The following is a 25,468-nucleotide window of genomic DNA, read 5'->3' on the forward strand; positions in this document are numbered from 1 at the left end:
TTTTTAACACACCTCGGCTATAGCTCTGTTCGAGAGTCACCCGCCGATAATATTGTCGTTTGTTTTGCAGGCGTTTCAAACTGGAAGCGGAAATTGCCTCCATGACATGGAAAGTGCATTGGGACGACGTAATCGTGATACCTAACGCGAAGACAAGAGGCTCTATGTACTCCCTAATCGTGAATAAGTTTCGCGGTAGTGAACTGGTAAATATGACGGAAATGCAATTTTCACATGATTTTAGAATTTATAACATCGCCTTACTTGCGGTAACGACACAATTTAATTATCTGGGATTTCGAAAAGTAATTCGAGTGAATTAAGCAAATATTTGTCGCGATGAGTTATAGTGGTTAAAATAAACAATGTCGCGATTGCGATCGAATTTTCATCATAGCTTATCCCGATAGCGTTTCCAATAATTTTCATTCCTGAGAGGATGTGGTGTTCGTACCTCAGGTAGGATCTCTAAAGAAAGGAAAGAGGACAATGGTGGAAAGTATTACTCCGCGAGTAGTGCTTTACCCACTTCCAGAGCATCCGGAGTAGCAACCTTAAAGAAGACTTTATTTCATTGTACGTTATTCTGTTGACGCGTTCTTATCATTTCTCTACATAGCGTTAAGATATAGAAACAAAAGAGAAAGCGTCCGTTTTTAAATTTATTCGTACTTTTTTTCTTATATAACGAATAAGAGAAAGAACAGAAAGAAAATAAGTCCCTTATAGCCTTGACTTTACATTTATTCACAAAGCATGTCGGCGTTTTTTGTTTAACGACAGAATCTTTGACCGATTTTCACTGAGTCCGTTTTAATTTAATTGAAATGTCAAGTCAACAATATTTTTTTCCACATATTAAACAATTATTAGTGAAAAACATTTTTCAAATAAAAAATTACATTATTATGTATTTAATAACGAGAATTTATTTTAATTAACTTTATTTATAAATTCGCGTTTAGTTTTAAAAGTTCGATTACTGAGGCCTTTAGTATTTGAAGTTTATTAATACTCTGCCTTACGTAATTCTCTTCTAATCAATTAATATTTAAGAGATGATTTTTGTTCCAGACGATATATTCTGAAGATAATGCAAGTCTGCCAGATGGTGTTGATCGAAATGTATATGTTCCGACAGGATTTTATAAGGTTAGAGTATGTTTGTTTTCATTTTATCTTTAAATCACAATGCACACATGATGATTATCAATTATGTAATTAATTTATAATGATTTTGGTTGGACATGCGAAGTAGTGCATATTAAAACCGTTATACATTGATTTATATAAGTAAAATGCAAATATATATATATATATATATATATATATATATATATATATTTCATATAAGATACAAATTTTAATATTATGCTTAGCAGCACAATAAAATGTATTAAGAACTTAGTAGTTTAATCCGTTTTTATATTTATATATTAAACACATATTTTTACGTTAATTTATGTACGATGACTTTAATGTGCATCAGTGAGCTCTGAGTGCATCCAATCGAATTCACTATTATATAGATATAAAAGAAATAAATCATGATGCGTAAGTATCGCAAAAAAATTATTTTCCGACTTATTTCCAAGTTGTTTATCGAAGTGCAATTTCCAGTATTAACAGGATTAAACACCAACGTATATTATCTACAATCGAAATACATATATATTCCATTGAACAGAAGCTTGTGTTGTTCATGTCTGCCAATCAATATTCACTTTTTTTTTTAAATAAGGATATTGCTTCAAACTAGAACGACAAACAATCGCGCGACACATACATTCGAATGGAAAAACGTAGCGTGAGAAATTAATTTATCAATAATTTCATTGCAAATGTACGACTGCATTTCGAAAAAGTTTTTTCATGTATAAGATTTAAAATCGTCTTTTTGATAGCCTTATTTTTCATAAAATTTTTTTGATATTGAATAACAAGAATTCGATATTTAATATTTATCTAAGTTATATATCGGGCTTTACAATTTATATATTTAAATTATATAGCCATATTTCAACTGTTAAAGATAATAACTTGTAACTTGAGGGCTATAAAATAGAGATGTCAAGAAAGATTTTACGTGTCAAAATAAAAAGTGTTCTGCCTGATAAAAAAAGGTGGCTCATTTGATATGGAATGTTTGATATGACGCGCGCGCGTGTGTGTGTGTGTGTGTGTGTGTGTGTGTGTGTGTGTGTGTGTGTGTGTGTGCGCGCACATATTCCTGCTGGAAACCTCGTCATGATGGGAAGATTTAGAACAAATATATACCCATGGGACATAAGCATTTTTGGAACTACCTATAAAAAGATTTTCCCTAGGGATATGTGTGTGTACATGTATATTTTTTTTCGTGGGCATTCGAGGCAGTCAAAGAACAGTCAATAATTCCATCGACCGTAAAATTGTGATTCATTTCAGAACTCGAAAGTCGCGATAAAACTCATACCGAGGAACAAAGTGGAGATTTCAAGACCTTTGTTGCTGGAGCTAAAGCGGGTAAGTAGCTGACTTCGCAAACGCATGTTTCGAGCTTCATAAATTATTGTCAATTTCAATTTGTCAAACATAATTCTTTAGCGAACACTTCGCAATACTCTCAATAACGATTCTCAATAAATCATTTTTCTCTCCGCGTAATTTCTTCTCCAGTAACCGATTGCATGTAACGGGCTTTAATTCATATGAGTGGTGATGTTGGTGACTTTCACAGATGAAGGATCTCCAGCATGATCATCTTGTACGATTTTACGGTGCCTGTCTCGAGCCGCCGCATTGTTGTCTCCTAACCGAATACTGCCCCAAAGGATCTCTCCAGGTGAATTGCATTTCATGTCCCGATTTAAAGTTTCGATGAGCAACCAAGTAAATAATTATGTCCCACGTGTCATCAAATTAAGGCAAGATAGACATACGTTACTGCAGAACGTGTCAAAACTTATTGATTTGATTTTGAAATGGCAATTCTGTTTTAATAAAAAAAGAATTAACATCACAATAATTATGAACTTATAACTATGATTTTGATTTAGTTAATTTCAAGTTAATTTCATTAGAATATTTTGAAACTTACTTACAAAAAAAATATACATATATTAAAATACAATATATTATGATAAAGAATAATTCCTGTTTTGATGTTTTTCGTTAAAAAAGTGATTAAAATATTGTATTATTATAAAATATGAAACATTTTATATGTAGTGTCTGTCTGTATATCAAATAATATTGTATATCATATAATATCGAGAACGATGCAATATACATATGACTGTGATAATACCCGAATATGTACGACTAAGCGTAGATTTTTAATGCATTTGTCTATAAGCATCGCAGACGTCCTATATACGAAACAAAAGTTCCATTTTATTGAATACTTGTCTTTCCTTATAGTGTAACTTTAAGTTCTTACTCGTTTGAATTATTAGTTTGCCTTGCCTGAATAACCATTTTAAACACGAATGAAATTTGTACAATTGTTCGAAGAAATTTTATGTCAAAGGAGTCGCACGAAACTTAGAATATTTTACACATATTGAATACGTATTTAAAGACACACTGCATATATTAAATAATATTAAAGAGTACAATATATTCAAATATTTGACTTAGATGTAAAGAATATCATATAAGAACAATACTGCAGTATACTAGTATTTTAATCTTTTGTTATTGGACAGGATATACTTGAGAACGAGCAGATAAAGCTCGATCGCGTGTTCAGAGGATCCCTGATACACGATATCGTGCGTGGTATGGTGTATCTCCATGCATCGGAAGTGAAGAGTCACGGTAACCTCAAGTCTTCAAATTGCGTTGTTGATTCACGATTCGTTCTGAAAATCGCCGACTTCGGTTTGCACGAGCTGAGAAGAAGCGTAGATGTGGATTCAGATGGCGATAAGAACAGTTACGCCTACTGGAGGAGTACGTATTTGCAAATTGTTTACGCCTCTGGATTTACAATAGGTTTTTAAACCTTTTTTTTTTTCATAATCGATTATTCTTCTCACATTTGACTGTGATTGATCAATTTCTTAAGACTTAAGGTTTACTACTCTATTGTGTTTGCGAGGTAAGCCATAAGAAATCGTAGGACGAATCGTAATCAATTATTCTCCTCGCATTCGACTGTAATTTCTTACGGCTTAAGACTCAAAACACCTACTGTAGATTTAGATTTAAGCATTCCCGAACGATGTTTCTCCAACGATCATACACTAAAATAAAAGTCTGTTAATAGTTATCAAATATTGATTGAAATAATTTCAATAAAATATTTGGTTAATATAGTAAAAAATAATTTTACTTTTCTAAATTAGTAATTATTACCAAACGGTTGATATTATTGTGTTTGGTAATAACTAAATATTATATTTAGGAGAGAAAATAAAATTATTTTTGATTATATTATAAAAAAATTTGATTGAAATGATTTCACTCAATATTTAGTAACTATTACCAAAGTCTTTTTTCGGTGTTACAACGCCAAATATTTCTCAAACGTGTAGAAATACGGATAGAGAAATACAGATAATATTAGAATCAAAATAAACGTATAAAACTTATGTTTGACAATTTAACTATTTGAACAAATAATATATTTTGTCGCATGTCACACACACATTTAGTAAACGCGTGGGAAAAATAGATATCAATAATTTCTGACATATAACAGAAATTTTAAACGCGACAAATATTTTTGATTTCGATCATGTTTCGATTTATAATTTATATTTACAATAACCATCGAATGCATGGAAAAGGGAGGAGAGACTGCGTTAAACTGCTCTACCCGGTCTGATTTTTTAGAGCAGGAAATTTGATGTTACAGAACAGCTTTGGACAGCTCCAGAATTGCTGAGGATGGAGAGACAACTGCCCGAGGGCACTCAGAAAGGCGACGTGTACAGCTTTGCTATAATCGTTCATGAGATCGTGATGCGCCAAGGGCCATTCTACTTGGGAGACAATAACGAATTCCCTCCAAAGGGTGAGTCTTAACGTCATTCGAGATAATCGTGGATACCAAAGCAATTGCCTCTCGTCACGTTTCATAATACAGGAACAAAAATTGATCTCTTGTTAGGGTTGCACTTTTTTTGATATGCATGACTTGTACTAGTTTAACTGGAAGCAACAAGATCAGAATGATTGTAAAAAATTTGCAGTTACATCTTCTTATCATTTAAAAGAGATAAAAATCATTTTGGTATAAATTTTTGGTAAGCAAATTTTCAGTATTATAAATCGAAAAAAGTAATCGAAAAAATAAATCGAAAAAATAAACCAATATATTATAATATATACATATAAATATAGATATATGTATACACAGAATATATAAGGAAAAAAATATATAAATGTTAATTAAGAAAAATAAAGTTTATTTATGTATAGCCACAAAATAATCATAAAGAAAGAAACAATGCTTCATTTCTCATACACTGTTTTACAATGACAATGCAGACAGCGATGCACCATTGATAAACAACGTTGTAAATATATTTTACTAATCATGAATGCAAGAGATGAATGCAAGAGATGAATGCAAGACGACGTATGGAATAACATATAGAACGAATTGTAGATCATTATTTTATCAGATGATAATAATAGCACAATTTTTGTAAATGCTTTGATTTAGGCATTTAAAAGAGTAATCAACGAGGCTTTGTATCTTATACGAATTATATAACCATAATTAATTTCAACGCACATAATATTGATTTTTTGTACTCTTATTTCTGACAATATACATGTGGAATATGATTACGAACATCGACGATTTGTGATGGCTCATATGTTATGATTTAGCTGACGGTAATAGATTTTAACCAAAGCGATATCAATTCATGATTAACATGCATATACAAAAATTACGGAGTCCTTCAACATGAAATTGCAAGTATTATACATTGCAAGGCAATTTAATTAGATTAATTAACAATAAGAGAATTATTAAAATGCTTTCAATTAATGGCATTTAAATAATGTAATCATATACAATTTTTATATAGTTTTTAAAATGTTTGTACATTTTATATTTTTATATTTTTATTTCACGATCAATTTTTTAAAGGAGCTTTTTGCTGTTGAAAAGTAAAACTTCATTCGCCATTTTATCGACCGCTGGATATCATTACTTGCTGAAGCTTCCGAAGAATCTTTTTCTATCGAGCTTGCAAGCTCCTATTTAGGTAATCCGTTACCAACAGTCGCTCTTTACAGAACGAACTGTTGAACTGTGTCATTTTTAATTCATCTGACAGTTTTTCTTTTTCAGTTAATTTGGATTTGCATGTGGATTTTAGATTTTTGTGATTATTCATAAATAATCATAATTAATTACAAGTAATCTTACTTTTATGGTGATATCGTAAAAAACTAGATTTAGCTTGAACCGCGATTGGATTAATTTAGATCCGCAATTCTAAACCGGAATCCATAATCCGCTCTTAATCTCAAGACCGTTTCATGCGATGTCTTAAGATCGTAATATGGCTCTTTTAGTTCATGAAATCTCAAGCTTAAGACTATCTCGAATCTTGAGTAACTTGAGTCTATGGATTCCGCCCCTAGTATTAAAATTGATTGCATTCCGATATTTATTAGTGCTGACAATTTAGGCAACGTATATTATAAATTTTTAATATTGAGAATGAATATCGGAACGCGCAAACCATATTGTTTAAATTATATATTAAAACACAAATATCAATTGTCTCATAGATTGTTTTACGTTATTAAAATTTTTTAATATGTAATTTAATATGTAAATTATTATTCAGTAATCATTCAAGCTTTATTTCTTGTACAATATAAATTAGACTGCATAAAATTAGAAAATTTATTCTCACGCTCACGAAAAATATTACCGATATATTTTAATATATGAAATAAAACAAATAACTAAATAATCTATAAAAAGTATATAGTTAAAAGATTCAAGTATGTATCTTCATTGATACCAATATCTTATCAAATATTGATTAGGAAAGCAAAACTCGGTAACGAAGCTTGCAAGAACACCTCGATTCAATCGACTGATGGCTTCGAAGGGAAGGAAAAATGTATCTAACATATGTCGATATTAGATTATTATTAGATGTCCATCACCCGATATACTGGTAAAACGACTTTACCAGACTCGAGCTTTACTACTAAAGCTCGCCACATTTTCAACATTAAGGAAATCGATAGTTAGTCGCGCCATCGGTAATAGAGTTCTCGCTCAAAGTTTGCAAGCTCACGGCAACTATCCGCGAGAATCGATCGGAATGGAATGTGTTCCATAGGAGCATGTCGAAACAAGGTCCGAAAGCTCAGTCGAAGTTCTCACGCGTCCTAGAACGCACGCGACTATCGCGCGCGTTCCGCTGAGATTCTCGTTATCGCTCTCCTTTTTCCCCATTTATCCATTTTTCTCTTCGGTATAAAAAAAAAATACGTATTCTCGGCGACGACACGTGAAATCATCGGGCATCACTTATGCCCCAGTCTGCGGCCTAAAGACGAAGTCGTAGGTGTTGTTTTAAAATGGAAAGGAGAAATCTTTCGACGAGCGGCATACCCGACAACGTGCGTGCACAACGCGTTGTGTTCTTCCTCTCTTTCTCTTTCACTTTCTTTTTTATAAGTTACGTGTAAATGCACAAAATATGTTGTCGAAATCTATTGGATTCTTCGCAAAATTGATCTCGTCGCGTGATTTACACATCGTGTAACGGTTAATCAGCGGCAGTATCGATTCCGAGTGCGAAAAGACCGCCGCACCGGGTCGACGCACCTCCGTAATATCAGCGTTACAACCGCGCGGAAGCAATTAACGTTGCATCATGGCACACATGAGGAAAAACAGCGTGCGAAATTAAATCGTCCCGTGACCGTGTTAGAGGGATAGAGGCCACTGGCCACATTAAAGGTCTCCCAATAAAACGGAATGGAGCTCTCGCCTGTGTTAAAGTTCTTCCACTGAAGAAAGTAAATTCCCGCCGGGTTAGAGAAAGAAACCTTATTTTTCTCCCAGAATTGCCCCCCAATTTTGAAAGGAAACTTTTTATTATATTGGAAAAGAGTTACCGAACATACACACACGATGGAGTAATTTTTTAACAATGTTGAGAATAAATATCTGATAAGGTTGGAAAAAATAATGTGATCCTTTTTTTGTTATATAAAGTAAAACGATGATAGTATAAATTCAAAGATCAAAGATTTATTAACAGTGTTTTCAATATCAACGAATATTAATACAGGTCGGATTATTCATTTACTTGTATCACTGATGGATTTAACTTCATTTGTACGCGCGATGCGGTTTGAACTGTTAAAGTGAACACGATTTGCTGACAGGTCGAAGAGAGAAACTCGAGCGTGGTAATCCGACAAGTGATAGATCACATAACCGATCAGACAGCGTCGTAAACGACCTGTTTCGCGTTTTGCGACATTTTCTGCGCGAGTTCATCGGCTGTTCGCCATGCAGCTATTTATTTCCTCCTCTATTTCTTACCTTAGCACGAACGGAACTTTTATCTTTTTACATTATATACTTCGCTCTACACTGTTTTTGTCGCGACAGATCGTTTTATTGTCCTGTTACTGTATGCTTGTAACAGTGAGAAATTGGAATGCAGTTCAGTGTCTTTTTTTGTCGCCTTCGTACGCTCTTCTTTTTCTTCTTTCTTTCCGAAGTTTCTCCTTCGCAATTCTTGTTTATGTGGTCATGAAACGTATTTCCCAGAGGAAAATACAATTTTTATTTTCAGAAAAAGATATTATCTTCAGGTTACGATCATTTAAACAATGTTTTCGGCAAAAATTTTTTTATTGTAAATATCCGAAGAGTCTTAATTTTGAATTATATTCATATTTAATTTTATTATGTGCAGTTATTAACATCCAGATTTTTTGTTACGTAAACTTAAATTAAAAGTAAGCCGAGAAATAAATGAGTATTATATAACGATTATATATATATATATGTAGGGTGTTCCGAAAATTTTTTGCCAATCGCTTTTGTGTAGATAAAGCGGATTAAATTGAATTGAAAAGTCCTCTATCATTTTGCAATTTTTGCAATAGTTAACAAGATTATTAATTACTAAAAATTGTCAAATATTGGTCTTGAATAATTTTATATTCAAATATTATCAACTTTACAGAAAAACTGCAAGAGACAAAAATCATTTATTTTCTTCCTAAGAGTTTTTTCAGAATTTTTTATCAAGTTTTTACTGCATTTTCTTATTTTTGCCAATATGAGAAAATACGATATTAAAAAATTCTGAAAAAATTTTGAAAAATTCTTAGAACTTTATCAGAAAAAAATAAATGATTTTTGCAGCTTTTCTATAAAGTTGATAGTATTTGAGTACAAAATTCAAGACCAATTTGGCAATTTTTAGTAATATTTTGTTAACTATTGCGAAAATTGCAAAATAGTACAGGACTTTTCGACTCAGTTTAGTCCACTCTATTTACACACAAAACGGAACATCCTGTATGTGTGTGTGTGTATATATATACATATATATATATATATATATATATATTCAATATCAATGTTACTATCAAGTTCCTTGTACTATGAACATTTCACTTGCAAAATGTGTCCCGACTGAAGGATAACGATGAAAAGCGTTCATACTAATTTACTCGGCGGTGAAATAGAGGTTACGAGTTGCTTGTGGTTATTAATTCCGCGAGACATTTTTTGGTCCCTGACAAAAACAGCGATACAAACAAATTAATTTCCTCGTTCCATGAATGGGTTGCGATTCACACGTGGAAGGTATGGCGTGTCGTGTAGTGATTAGTGCTGCAAAATTAAAATCAGCGTATATGATAAGACAAGGCTTAATGGGGTTAGTGGAAGTGAAGACAGAGATCCGGGATGAACTCAGCTATCGGGATAAACGCGAGTGTTTCCCTAATGCGGCGAAATCCTGGTAAGGTAAAAGAGAAACTGCAGGTTATATCTTAAACCTTGAAAAGAATCGGATGGCTAATCCAAGTAATTTTCGGAAACTATTTTATTTTATATATAACGGAGATAAGAAAATATTTGCGTTTGATATTTTAATGAAGCGATTTGTTACTTGTTAAAATTGTTTCCAGAAACCAGTTCATTTTTAATAATTAATTTTCAATTATTTTCAATAATCTTCAATAACTCTTTTACTTTTCCATTTAAATAAAATATTATAAAACTCTCCTTTTTTTAAATTTTGGATGTATCTTGAAATGGGGAATTATTAAACGCAGATTACGTATAATTCAGTTTAATGGCCACGACTTTTCACGAAAATTGATGCGTCTTTTGACGAAATTTCGAAAGTGTGAACTTGTGAACTCGAACGGAAACAAGATCGTTGATCATAAAATGATCACATAAGGATTAAAAAGAAATCAACGGAAAAGAAATCAAAGTCAAACGCGACGATTCAAGGCCGACAAGACGTAAGTTTTCTACGAAATTCCATCGAATAAATCGACCGTAATATCATTACACGCGAATTAAACTTTAAGATACTCATACTTATTTTAACTTCGAGCACTCTGAAGAAAGCTTTTGGATAATAGCTTTCATTCATCAAAGCTCTGTAATGTAACGTTTACAAATCGATTTAATAGAAGATGGACGTTATCTTAAAAAATATACGTCGTAACAATTTTTGTTCGACATTAGATATTATATTATTAAATATATATTTTAAAACTATACTTTTTTATGGAAACGTGACTAATTTTTTAACAAATTTCCGTCTATTGAATTGCTCAATTAATCGAATTGTTATAATAGTTATTATTTACAGAAACACTGCGGCCATTGTGGAAATATTAATGAATAATTATAAATAATTATATATAACAGTAACTGAAATTTTAACGCGGTTTTTGAAAAAATAAAGTCGCTTTAGCGATCCAATGTTTAATAAATATTATTTTAGTTTCTTGGGAAAATACGCAATGTTTTAGTCAAATAAGATAAATGCGTACTTGAAAGACGAATGGTAAATGTTTTAACAACTTGCAAAGATATCATTTATACAGTACGTCGAATACGATCCACTTTCTTTTGCATGCTACATGAACAGTAAATGAGAATTAATTCTGTATAAAATGTTTGTTGTTTGTTGCAACAGATTCGAGATAAACATAACCAAATATACGTTTATTAAGATAATGTACCTTAATTAATTGTGAAAAACATGATATAAATTTATATAACAAATGTTTCAACAATTCAAATTTTAGAGTTAAATAGTATACCTTAAACTTAAATAAAAATATATATGTGACTTAGATATTATTTATGCAAAAGGTTATGTAACAAAATTATTATAAAACGTATAAATCACGAAGATAATTTATATCTGAGTATTTATATCTGAGTTAACAGTATAATAAATGTCCCTTTCTGTCTGTATTTAAATTCTCTTTTTTTACGGAACGTTACAATAATCGAAGAATGCTGTCCAACAGTTTCCATCTGTTAAAAAACGGCACGATATTCAACGGACTTTCCGCATGAATGTGCCACATTCGATTATTCAACCGTGAAATTTCGCGATCGTTCGGAGGAATCTTGAATATGAAATTTGGAAATAGTATATATTTGCGGGTTATAAAATACTATCTCATATACATTTTTATCGGGTATGCCGACTCGGCGGAACTATAATACATTTATGTCGTGCGTGTCTGCATGCACGCACGCACGCACGCGTACGTATGCGAAGGAATGGAAGAGAACGAGGAGAAAAAATCCGATATCGCAACGGTAAATTTTCAAGGGCTGTCTGGCGAGGCAGTTTGGCTCTCCCTTGATCGACGGCCAGGCTCTTCGAGGACGAAGACAGAATGGCGGATAGAAGTTTAGCCTCAAGCACAAGCAGCCTGACCCTGCCACAAGGGTCGCAAGTTGGGACAAATCCCGACGGTGGGGCCAGTCCCAGGAGGGCCGTCAGTCCTCTCCTCGAAGTTCGCAGGCCTCATTGCACCCTCAACTGCGAATCATGCAACTTGTTCCTCGAGGACATCTACAGGCACAGTATGTGTCCGTTGTCCTTGGTGCGCAACAACGGGTTCCGATTTCCTGTAACCGCGATTGAATTCGATATCCTATCAATCATACCATAAACGTAATTATCTTCCGGCTTCCGAGAACAGAGATCCCCCAGAACATAACATTCGATATTAACTTTGGACAAAATCAAATGATTTTGTGACGTTTATGTGGATTTCGGAATATGGAAAATTTCATTAGGAATATTTCCTGCAATATATATTATAAATTAATGTCGATTTCGTTTTGTCAAAGAGAAATTTGATGAAATATGCAACGCTCTATTAGTAATTGGAATAGAATAACGTAAAAACGCCTCTCATTTCTGTGATTTTGTCACTGAATTTCATTAAAATAAATTTTATATTACATGTTTTATCTATTTTAATTTATTAGTACTTTTCGACACTCGTGCACTCACATATTGTATTACTATTATAATTTTATTTATATACGTTTATACTTTTCATGTATATTTTACATTATATATACAATTATTAATAATTTATAAAATGTATTTCTTACTTGTTTTAATTTCGTCAAATCCTTGTTTATTCCTTTTTAAATAGAAATTATGTATCACTAATTTAGCGGAATTTTTTATTTCAGGAATTCAAGGAGTGTAATATATGATGATATTGATACATAGAAATCAAATTAAATATATTTCAAGATTTGAAATAGTGCCTGCAAATATTTCCCTTCTCGTAATGAACAATATATGGAATGTTATTCAAACCGAGATTTTTCATGTAATTTCGATTCTACTGTCCGTCATATTATTTCAATTTTGCTTATGTAAACGCGTATTAATATTTCAAATAAAATTATAACAAAAAAAAGAATAAGATTGAAAAAGAAATATTAATTAAAGTAGGAAAAAATAAAAATTACATTAAACGTTATTATAATTGTTTCAATCAATTTTCAATTATAAAAGGTAGTTCCTGTTTCAGACATACTCTGACATTAATAAAATTAAATTAAAAAAAATTTTATTTTAAAAAAGTAACTGTAACAGTTACGGTTAAAATTCTACGCTAAAAATTCTATTTCCGTCTCTTTGTACATACAAGTTGTAAAAGAGAATTAAATTTCTGTTGTCATTGATACATTTACCTCCCTTTGTCAATTTACCTCAATTCGATTCTCATATTGACGTTTACACCCGTTTAACTAATTCTGTGACTTTATGGAATAGATATACCAGCTAGCAGTTAGACCAGGGTGGAGTTTCGGTAAATGTAGACACGCTAATTGATCTCTATTCTTTTCTGGCATCTTTCTGCGATAAAATTGACGTATGCTATTTATATGATCAGAAATATATACTGTTAGAAATGTAACCACGACCTTCCTTTACATGTAAATGAAACTCGTGGTTATGAATAAAATTAAAAGTAACGAATGATTTAAATTTAACTGAAAATTAAGTTACAATAGTTACTTAAATGTAATGAATGTATACATTAAATTTCATAAAACGTATACATTAATTTTCATGAAAAAGACATTAAATATCATGTACATATACACAAATATACTTTTCAGTTATAAATACATCAAATTTAATGTAATGTCATGAAATTAAATTTAAATTGTGTAACTTAAAAATATATTAAATTTCATAAAATTTTTAACAATATAGATTGTATTATCGATGATTACATGGTTTCGAACGTCCATAAATGCCGTTACTTTTCACAGTTTTATCTAGCTGACGATTCAGATTCCTCGCTAATTATGTTCAATAACTTACGCTCATCCGCGTATTATATAATTCTCATAAAAAGAAATTTATATCGCAAGATAGAATAAATTGCCTTTTATATAAGCAAGGAGAAGACATTTAAATATAACATAGACACTGATCCGGCTTGTTCCTCTTTCTCTTTCTAACTCTTAACTTTGGCAAATAAAAATTATTTTCTATAAGATTTCGTACTGTAGTTTCATGGTTCATTGATGCTTCGGGATGTTCACGTTAGTCTGTAAATATACTTTATTGAAAAAATTTGCGGGTTAGATGCGCCAATAAATCGATACAAATGATTGTACTCAATAAGGTCAAATGGTCAACGGAAAATATTTGTAGTGTGCTAGTTGCTTTTTTAAATACGTGGACAGTAGTGAAGCGCGCTAGTAGGCGGACGAAGGAGAAAGTTCCTCGCACTAAGCAGACATCATCGTCTGACGTAAACGCGGACTCGTTGAATCACAGACATAGTTTTGCGCGATTGCATATGGAGACATTATAATTCTGAATAATTGAAATATTGCGGAATATCTCGCGGTATTGCGTCAATTGTTTTTTAACATGTTATTTCGTCCTACAGAACAGTTGCACGTTACAATCGATATTTTATGCCCAACAGGCACATTATTTTCCACGCGTTTTCCTTTCTTTCTATTTTTTTGTTCCATGAAGAGATTCTTTTACATTGCCCTGTGAACTTTGATATCATGCGACACACTTCGTCTCTGTTGCAGAAATAATAGAAGGTGTTAGAAGAGGTGGCGGTTCACCCTTAAGGCCTGTAATAGATGATGCTTCCGTTGAAGAAGAGGTAAATATCATATTAGCAAATATTTTAAATGTATTCATGTTTACAAATATGCAAGATTTATTTGCACATGATAATCGATGGGTCATTCATTAGCATTAGCAATTGTGTATATTACCATAAAATATTATATATTCATATAATTCGGCGTATTATTAACACATATATTATTAGTTGCTCGCCTGTTTAAAATGTATTCTAAATTTATTAAATGGTTTGCACAAATAAGACCGAAAAAGATTTCGGCGCGTGGTATACAAAATTAGAGTAAATACAAATTCACATAGAAGTATTTAAGCACTACCGAAAAGAAGAATATAAAATTATTTAAAAAATTATAAAAATGATAAATATCGCTTTAACCGAAAAGAAGAATATAAATTTATGAAACGAATATCATTTTACAGGTAGCTACTCTAATGAGACGATGTTGGGCGCAAGAATCCGCGGACCGACCAGATTTTCCTGCGCTGAAGCAGACGATTCGTAAAATTAATAAGTGAGTAATTTCTCTCTGCAAATATGCCATTAATGTAATCTTATAGTTTAGAAATCACAATTTACAAGTCACGCGTTTTTAATTATGAATTTAGTCCACGATGATGTCAGAAACGTCACGTATACAGACAGCGGATTTAAAATAGAACCTCGAATAAATTTTAATGACCCATTCTTTCATTAAGCTAAAAGCTTGAGTTGAAGCGCGAACGCGTAGTATGATTATCGAGATCGTGATAGAAAAAAAAGTGCGTATATCATTCTTTAGAAAAGCGATAAACCTCAAGTCGGGATGTAATGCTGGCATGGAGCTGTAAAACTTCGAATAACGTTCGAACTATCAAGAGAATGCATTAACTTCGTCGAAGTATTGTCCCTGTCTAACATTATTTCTGTTTCGTCGGATTTCTACCGAATTCACTATTACGTTGAGATGTATCGAATGTTGTCGACGTATCGAAAATGTCGATAACGATAATGATTTTTTTCGGAATCAACGATGTACGTAGATAATTGCACGGCCGAAAAGGCGTCTTCGACTCAAAAAAGACGTGAGATTCAGGTCGAACGAATTAAGAAATGGCTGCCTGCGAACTTCTGCTATATGGTGTGGAACAGCGTCGTTCGTATTCAGCTCGGCAAATTGTACAGGCCATTGTAGAAGTCGACATAAAGCGTCGCCGAGAGCAGAGCTCGTGATATCTCTACGAGTATTTCTTTTTCTTCCATCATAAAGACGGGCAGTCACCTTCTTTTCTCTCTCTCTCTCTCACTCCCCATTCTCTCTTTCTTCTCTTTAGATATTGGCATAGTTGTCGACCTTCTGGGCGTTGTGCATTATCTCATACCCGAGAAAGAGTACATCATCGAGTCCAGGCACATATAATAATTCAGTAGGTCAATAACTGCACGTGAGAGAATAGCTTCCGGACGGTTAAGTGCGTTCCGTTGAGGAACAGAAAACTGAGAAATAAGCGGAAAAGACGATGACGAGAAACCGAGAGGAAGAATAAGCTGAGAAAAAAAAATGAAAAAATCGTGTCACTGGTAATCGATCATCGAAGCAATCGTCCGACCTTTTCTCCGAGGAAAATTGCACTTGCTTGCGAAAAGCGCAGCTGACTTTTCTCAGAAAATATAAATTTGTGGCTAAATCATCCACAAGATCATCTCTTCTTTAAAGAAGGTATAAACTGTAAACGAGCATATCATCTAGAGGAGATAAGATTTATTAATTTCCAGCGCACAGTGTGAAAGCACGATGAAGAAAATTATGCCTATAGAAATTATGCAAAACAGTGATCTCATTTTTTTATGTTAAGCTTCCTCTCTCATTCTTTTTTTTTTCTATTTTTAATTTACATTTTCTCGCAAGATTACCGCTAATTTTCATCAGGCAATCAAAAATGTCGAGGAGTAACCGCGTTAGTGTTCGTGCAATTATCTATAATGTACGATCTTTGTTACATTTTCGATCGCCCGATGAAAGCCAGTGGTGAAAAAATGTGAATTAAGAATAGAAAAAATGAGAAAAGAGAATGAAAGAGGAAGCTTGATGTAAGAAAATGAGATCGCTGCTTTGCATAATTTCTATAGGCATAATTTTCCTCATCATGCTTTCACGCTGCACGTTGGAATCTACGTGAAATAAGAATTCTGCAATCTCACAGGAAAGCGATTCAATCGACATTCGTTCAATATCTTCGACGGACGGCTGTTTCGATTGACGGCTCGTCGCCACGTTTGATCGAGAGCTTCCGATCTCATTTAACTCCGACGTAGTTTTATCAAAGCACTCGACAATTTTTATTTTCATTTTCGACGATAACATCCATATGACCCGTGAATTGGACCGACGGCGACGTGGCCCGGTGATTGACTTTCGTGAGAATTTTGCGGATTCGAGAGCCATATTCGCAAAAATCATTATTAAAACTATTGATTTTTAATATAGATAAAGCGGATTATATCTTACATATATATGTTATATCTTACATGTTATATACAATGTATAATCTTTATCCACATTTTTTAGGGAAATGGCTTATAGGAAAATTTTATTTTGAGCATATTTATATTTTATATCTTTTAATATCGTTACATATGACGTATATTTAATACCTATTAAAGTTATTCAATATTTATAATTAAGCAATTTTGTTAAACACATGTAACTTAAAACATTACGTCATGCAACCAGAATTATATTCAAACATGTCCTATTTTGGTTAACGTCTACTATGTTCTGTTCACTAAAGTTCTAAAGCTGCAACAACATCACAGACTCTCAGAGATACGTACAACTGACTAGCATTACTAACAGTCCCTTTAAACTTTCTAAAGCTTATTTACTAAGAAACGAGCTTAAAGCAAAAAAGTTTCAAAGCCTAAGAACATTTTTTTATCACAGTCTGCCAATATTTTTATTGAAATATTTGTCTCGGTCTTTATCTAAGAGAGATTTTTTCATTATTGATGTAGTTTATTTCTAAATCCATCACTAGTGTATTTAAAAATGAGAAATTTAAATATATGGCCATATCTGTTAACAAAAGTTTTACATTGCGTCACGGATTTATATTTGAATTTATAACTTTTACTTTTAATACAACTTCACGAAGTATGCCTACATTTTTTTGTTAATTAATGTCAGAGTTATTTACAGAAAAATATTATAATATGCAAATGTGTTAGCACAATCCATAAATAAACTCACATCGTAATGTATATTATTACCGTACATTTAATGTGTCGATCGTTGTAAAAAGTTATACGATTTAAGCAAATAAGACATTATGATAATAAAAGCTTAGTGATCACTACAGTTTCGTATATTTTTCAATTTCGCGGCGACGAATTAATGCTAATAAATGAGAATGTTAGAACGATATCACAAATGTTTCAATGCTCGATTTTATTTACTCTGACGGTCGATAAGCGTATTGTTTCACGCATAATATGTGAGTGGAATATTGAGTAACGATTTAGAATTCAACATTTTCAATATATGAACACGTTGCGCAAACTGACTCCAAACAGTCATAGAATGATTACGTTATTTGAGATTAACAATTGAGAAACAAATTGTGAATACTTTTTAATATTCAACATAAAATATCTTTTAATACTCACACTTTCAAAAGAGCGTTTTATGAGCTTTTATTCACGCGCATTTTCCAGGAAAATTTTACCACGTAGAATTTTACCACGTTTACGTGATATTGCGAGAATTCCTATTCTGAAATGATCTCGCATTTGAAACGCGTAAAAATGAACCCTACGTATTCGCCTGAAGTACGCCATTGCGTACCGCGAATGAATACCGGTGTAAAGGCGATCGGACGTGCATGTAGCACGTGGGAGGCATTGAGTAGTTTTAGTGTTCAATACTACAATGAATAGTGCGATTGGCAGCAGTAGAGCGGACGATAACATCGTTGAGATTCGCCCGTTCATCAGTACGTCGGATGCTGAATTCGCAAAGATAACATCGTCGTTTATAGGAATTTTTACTATCAGGCGTCTCTCTCGCGAATGTCGTTGCTCTAAAAGTGAAATCGTTATGTACCTTTTCTAGCCATAAAATTGAGGCTATAAAAAAGTTTGTTATTAAATAAGAAATCTAACAACGCGTACGCTCACAAAACGTTTCCTTTGATCGAAAATTGTCAAAGCCGTACAAGGATTTCGCGACAGCGATGATTCTACATGTGCGAATACCCTATATTCTTCTTTCATATTTTTTGCTCATATCAATCTTCCAGAGATACGTTTGTATCTCTTTGCTTTTATTTTTACAGGAGTTATTAAATTACTAATGTGACAGAAAGAAGCAAAGGCCCGAAGAGATGAAAAGAGAGCGAAATTTCTTATAATGTTGAAAATAAAATTAATTCAAAGCTTGATAAAGATAGATATAAAAAAATAAAAGAGAAAAGAGTATTATATATATTTTAAAAAATGAAAATAAAAAATTAAGAGAATGGTTAAAGAGAAAATAATGTTTGTAGTAAAAGTAGAAAGAAATATGCAAAAAAGCGGTCATTTATCACGCACCTGAATGAAATTTCTTTCATTCTCACTATCATAAAATTACACAAAGTATATTATATTACAAAATAACTTAGTTAAATTTTTACTTACATGCGTATATAGTTGCAAAGACATTCTAACAGTTACAAAGAGCTACTTGATACTGTTGTTTGTGAAACAACATGCGCGTTTTTAATAACTTTCTTTAGGAATTTAATTTCTAGGCTCTATGAGAGTTCTTTAAGATGAAGATTTACTTTTGCGTAAGAAGACTTAGATTGTTATGCTTGTGATGTTGTGCCAACATTACATTATAAATCACATTATATTCTATAGAGGCAAAATGGATGCGTAAGGAATATCTAATATCTTTTCACAAAAGCCCGTTATAAACTCATTCTTTATTATTTCCCAAGCTGTAAATTCGATCTCGAAGATATTTCATAATGTCATAATCATGAAATATTGAGTTATGTACAATTATGTAGTTAGAAAAATCTTTTTTTATTTTATCGCATTCGTGCCACGCAGATATGCCAAGCAATATGAATTTTTTCTCAAATATGAATACTTTAAGAACAAACTATATATTCGATATACATAAAATTGATTTTTCTGCAACAAGAATTTCATCGAGCTGCATTGCTATGATATTTTATCCTGAAAAAGTTTTTTTAGGAATTATTAACTTCGGAATCTCTCTCTCTTCCTCTTTCTATCTCTCTCTCTAAATAAATAACAACAAAATGTGACATTCTTTAGTTAAAAGACATTATCAACTAATAGAAGCTTTATAAAAGTCAAAGTATACTGACGCTAAAAATGCATAAATTCAATGAAAAATATCAAGAAATGATCATCTCACAATAAATTTTTTTAATTTATTCACAAAATATTCTTGAATCATTATAAAACGCTTTCTTTATATTCAAATTTTATTGATGGATTAACATATTAATGAATTAATGAATTATTAATGAATTACTACTAAAAAACGAGTCATCAATTTTAATTTTATTATAAAAGTCGATGTGTTTAAACAGAAACAATTGATTACTTAGCAGATGTATTCAGTTCATCAGATTTTGCTAATTCCAATGTATTGTAGTTTGTATATTTTTAATCTAATAAAAGAAAAGAAAATTCGATTACATATATTTGACAAATCAGTAAACTTCGCTTTTCACAATTTCATCATTTCAAGACTGATAATGTATAATATAATGTAATATACAATATAATGTAATTTCGTGGTTTAAATCAATAAAGTAGTAGAGCGAAATAAAGGTATTGATTCATTAACGTGTATGCATGCTACATACATTTTATTCGCTATTATACAATGTCAAACATCACTTTGTTCCTTCCCATATATCGTAGAATACACGTTGTTCGCTAACTTTACCGACAAGTTATAACTTCGAAAACATTACGGCTGACGGACTCGCTTTGTGAACAGAAACTTTAACTGTACTTCGTATAATGTTCTTCGTAGTTTACTTAGCTCATTGTTTTTAAGATCATCGTTAACAACCTTTTGATCTTTTGTAAAAAAAATTAATATTAATAAATATATTCTATGTATTTAAATTATCTTTTCTGTCAGTTAAATATAAAAAATATTTTGATTCTTTTTTTTAGCCACAGATTTTTTTTTTACTAGAAGTCAATTTTTTATCTAATTAAATATAAAAAGTCTTATATTAAGTTTTTTATACTCTAAGATCAAAATAAAAGATTTTGATGGCGTTAATTGCCATCGATAGAGAGTATCATTGTTATAAAATTATTTTAGAATATTGGCATCTGCGTTTCATTTTAAAGCATGGCGCGTCAATCTCTCCAACGTTAACACAGTTACGGCATCTCTTTGAAAGACGATTATGTGGCGTAATTCTCTACACAACTAGGTACACGTGCATTTTGCTATGTCGAAACCTGGCGTTGACGTTAGCGCACGTGCGCTACGCGCAAGTGCAAGTCGAGAACTAGAGTAAGATAATTATGTTCGATATTTCATAAGAGAATTACGCAAACATACCCACTGAAGCTTCCAGTTCGATGTTAAGGTCGCAAAGTGAAATGCATGTTCGCCGAAGGGCAAGTCCTTCGATCCTTTCAAAAATATAGTTATACAGTATCACATTGTACAATCAAATCAACAAAAAAAATTTTGTTGTTATTTTAGAAATTATGAGTTGTTATTACAACTCTTACAATATTACATTCAATGTTTTATGATCTCATAAAATCCTGATTCTGAATTTCTTACATTTTGGTCAAATTGCTATTATTTCAGTATTTGTCTGCAGTAATGTATAAAAAGATTTTGTATAAAGTTCAGATATTTCATAAAAAGGAACATTTCCTGCAAAATTTTTCTTCATAAATTACGCGGCTACTATGACTGGTAGAGCAATTTGCTTATCATTTTAGTCACGAATTGCAAGCGGAGCAAGCAAAAGGTTTTCCCGTTCTCTGTTTAGATTTTATCTATGGAAAAATTCAAATTGATAAAAAATTTTTATGAATTTGCAAAGCAAAACAATATTTTTTATATTAGAAATTATAATTTAGTTCTATAATTTAGTTCGAAATAATATTGATTTAATCTTAATTCAATATATCGTTTGTCATTTCCCGAGATTATACTAATCAATTATTCACATATATTTCAGTTTCTCCAATAACATATCATTGATTAATTATAAATAATGTATTATCTTTGTAAAAGATTGTTTTTGTTTGTGATATCGTTACAAATATCAAACAATTACAAATATCAATTTCTATAAATAGAGTAGGTATAAGTGGTTTAAAATCTTTGTAAATCACTATTAATTTATAATTCTCATCTTAAGAAAAATTTGCTGTTATTCAATTAATAAAGGAAAAACAAGTCAAACGAAAAAAGAAAGCTGCTGATTGCGCTTTAACTACCGCATTTTACTCTCATTTGCTTTATTTATTATTATTATTTCGAGAGTCATAGAAGAATTTTTCTTTTCAAAAAAAAAAAGAAAAATTTTGCATACGCAATTATTTTGCTATAAAAAAATGAAGTGCTTGCATAATGCGAATTTATTCAGATTCTCAGAAAAGTTCTGTGCGCAAAGTCGAATTTCACCGCTTGTGTGAAGTCGAGCAAAAAGTTAGTGGTGTGGCGCGTTCAATAATATGAATAATTAACGTTCAACAAATTAACTCGTCGACATTTAAACCTCTAGTTCCGTAATTAATAAAGTAGATGCATTCTATGTGTCATATATTTTATATTAACCTGAATAAACATTAACTCACATTTACTCACTTAACTTAAGGCATATTAATAATTATCTTATTATGGCGTAGATAATTTCTTTATTACTAATGATATATAATCTATCATAATTTCAAACTAAACAATTTTCAAGATTTCGGAATAAAGCCACACATCATCTATCAATTTGAATTATTTTACATGAATTACTTATGCGCACCTATTCCTGCGCTGACTCTCAGTAGCCTTAATTTTATTGTTATTTATTATTCTAAATTTTATTTTTATAATACATATAGCGATTATTTTATACAAATTTATTATTAATTAAAATTTTACTTAATTTGAGAAAATAATTATCTTTGAAATTAATCGCTTTAATTAACATATGTGTCCGTGAAAATATCATTTTGCTGAAATTAAAATGTTCCGTCGAAATTGAATAAAATCACGAAGGTGTATAAATATTTTATTGATTTTTGTTCTTTTGCTGCGTATCCTTCAACCTTCCGATATTGGACGAACTACTAATTTCCAGTAAATGGTGCGCACGTTATTGTACAGATATAGATTTATATATCGCTTCGAAGTTTTCATATCGAAAATAAAAGTTGTAAAGCGGACACGATCTTTTCCGCGGCGTACCTTCGTTTTTAGTTTTGCGATAAGCTTCTTATCTTTAAAACGGTGTAAAATGAATTCTAAAATATCATGAATTTCAGTGAGTATATGTGAATATAAAGTAACATGATATGTTATTTTAAACAAGTTTTTTTAAACTAATTTATTCTTTGAGAACGAATAACTCATATATGTAACATAATATTCATGAGAATATTGGCTAAATAGTGAACAATCGCGTTTTAGTTTCACATTCGAAAATAACTATTCATTCAAGAAACAATCGCACTCGTTGATTCGGCATCGATCCGTTATATGTTAATTCTTAGCACAGGAAAATTGTATTAATATATGTAAACTTATCGCGAATAGTAGGGAACTTTATACATATATTAAAAAAATGCTACATTATTTCTAGCGAAATTTAGCCAAATGTCAATGACTGACATTTGACACCTAAATGGAACTTTAGTGAATGTCGATATTTTTCACGTCTCTTCCTTATCCTTGGAATGCGTGTTGTGTTATATCAGCCTTCCCTGATAATCTGAGAAGTAAACCCTTACCATTGGGAGCTATTTCCGTTCATTCTTCTACGAAATGAACGAGAAAATCTTGGAATGTGTTCGAGTGACAAGGATCTCTAACAGCCAATATTTCTGTTGATAAACCAGATAATAAATTCAGGGTTGGGTAGTGCTAAATTAAAAAGATAAAAATTAAGTTAAAAAGTTAATTAATTTTAACTTAACTTAGTTACACATTTTAGACTCTTAACTTTTTAATTTAATTTAGTTACATTTTATCGGTAACTATTAACTTTTAATTTGATTTTTTTTAGTGACTCCTTAGTACATACAATGCGAGTACATACAATAATGAGTATATAATTTAGTAATTTTATATTGTATAATTGTTATTTGCGAACAAAAATAACCAGATTCTTTAATAAATAAGCTGTAAGAAAGGAAAAATACGAAAAATTATGTAAAATAGTCAAATTTTTTCTTTTTTTTAGTTGTTCGAACCAAATTTAACTTTTAATTTTTTAATTACTTTTTTTATTAACTTAATTTTTAATTCAATTAATTTTGTTATGGATTAACTTGTATTTTAAATTAAATTTTCAAAGCTATTAACTTAATTTAACTTAATTTAAAAAAAAGTTAATTTACCCAATCCTGAATAAATTATCTTCTATCATTAAACAATTTTACATCGCAAAATTTTTTTTGTTACATTTTACAAAGAAAATTATGGCGCCATTATTTTAATTTCTATCATTATTTTTATTTCATTATTTTTATATCATTATGATTCTTTATGTTAAAATTATGGTAAAATAATTATTTTTTACAAATCATATTTGTGTTCTATTACTTCATTTATTTTATTATTATCTACCATTATTTGTTTAATGCAATCTTTTCTGAATGATTTTTTTATTTCTTTCTAGAACTTTCTGCTTTTGTCACGTAATCTATTTAAATTTTCTTATTGTACATTTTATCATTTTCTCTACACAGCAAGGACTTTCTTTGATTTTCTTTGAATGTTTTGTTGTTATCACAGAGAATACTGAATTTATAAACAACCCTTTAATTTCGAGCAAAGTTGCACGCACCCGCACCCGCACCCGCACCGCGCACCGCGCGCACGCACGCACGCACAGTTGAAATATTATTTTTAAAATGCAAGCGGTGACAAATATTTCTTTTCTCGCATAATTTTCATCATCTCGCTAAGAAATGGAACGTTTCCTTTAATAAAATGAATGTTTTGTCGCGTTCTAGGTCTTATCGAAATAAGTAAGAATATTACGTGTAGAAATGTAAAATGACTACCATTGTGATACGTAATCAACATTTAAAACAAAAAATTTTCTCTCTACTGCTTAAATTAAATGAAATAATTCTCTCTATTATATTCTTCTTTATTATTTAAAGGAAATGAAATAATTCTAACATTTTAATGCACGTGCACAGTTCGTTTACTTTTTTATGAATCGCATCGTTAGATCGCCAAGAAGATGCGTAATCGATGAAAAACTTGATTTTCAATAACATCTTCATCGAAGTGGTTATCTCGGTTGTGGCCTTCATGGGAATCGATTATTACGATCTCAAACAATTCTCGATATTGGTCCCTCATATCTACATGACGTGGATATTACGTCTGACCGACCACAATCGCAGAGATTGGATTAATTGTCCTTTGCGATGGCTGTCTCGATTATGGTTTATCCTATCCTCTACCTTTACGCATTTGATCTATAGGAGCTTCTCGTAGCTTCTCGTCTGATCAAACAATATTGATGTAACTGACGGCGCGGATTAAATTGAAGAATTCCTTCTCATTGTTCGCGATTGATATCCGGTTATCAATATTCGATTACGCAACACATTCAATTTA

At 31.3% G+C, this 25,468-nt stretch overlaps 1 protein-coding gene and 1 long non-coding RNA gene across 3 annotated transcripts in view; one reads left to right on the forward strand and one right to left on the reverse strand.

Annotated features, from left to right (window-relative positions):
- The window catches only part of LOC105154771 (atrial natriuretic peptide receptor 1), a 111,955-nt gene that overhangs the window by 61,661 nt on the left and 24,826 nt on the right, over positions 1-25,468 (forward strand). For both annotated transcript variants that reach the window (XM_087407471.1, XM_087407463.1), the window contains exons 9-16: positions 71-206; positions 1,075-1,152; positions 2,428-2,505; positions 2,720-2,824; positions 3,690-3,936; positions 4,844-5,002; positions 14,573-14,649; positions 15,054-15,145. In XM_087407471.1, coding sequence (XP_087263597.1) covers positions 71-206; positions 1,075-1,152; positions 2,428-2,505; positions 2,720-2,824; positions 3,690-3,936; positions 4,844-5,002; positions 14,573-14,649; positions 15,054-15,145 — 972 coding nt within the window. The remainder of the gene's footprint in view (positions 1-70; positions 207-1,074; positions 1,153-2,427; positions 2,506-2,719; positions 2,825-3,689; positions 3,937-4,843; positions 5,003-14,572; positions 14,650-15,053; positions 15,146-25,468) is intronic.
- LOC147911005 (uncharacterized) overlaps positions 1-25,468 on the reverse strand; it is a 44,638-nt gene that overhangs the window by 2,915 nt on the left and 16,255 nt on the right. The window lies entirely within an intron of this gene.

This window comes from Acromyrmex echinatior, chromosome 1 (assembly GCF_024713525.1).
Source record: "Acromyrmex echinatior isolate Ae372 chromosome 1, ASM2471352v2, whole genome shotgun sequence".
Classification (NCBI taxonomy): Eukaryota; Metazoa; Arthropoda; class Insecta; order Hymenoptera; family Formicidae; genus Acromyrmex; species Acromyrmex echinatior.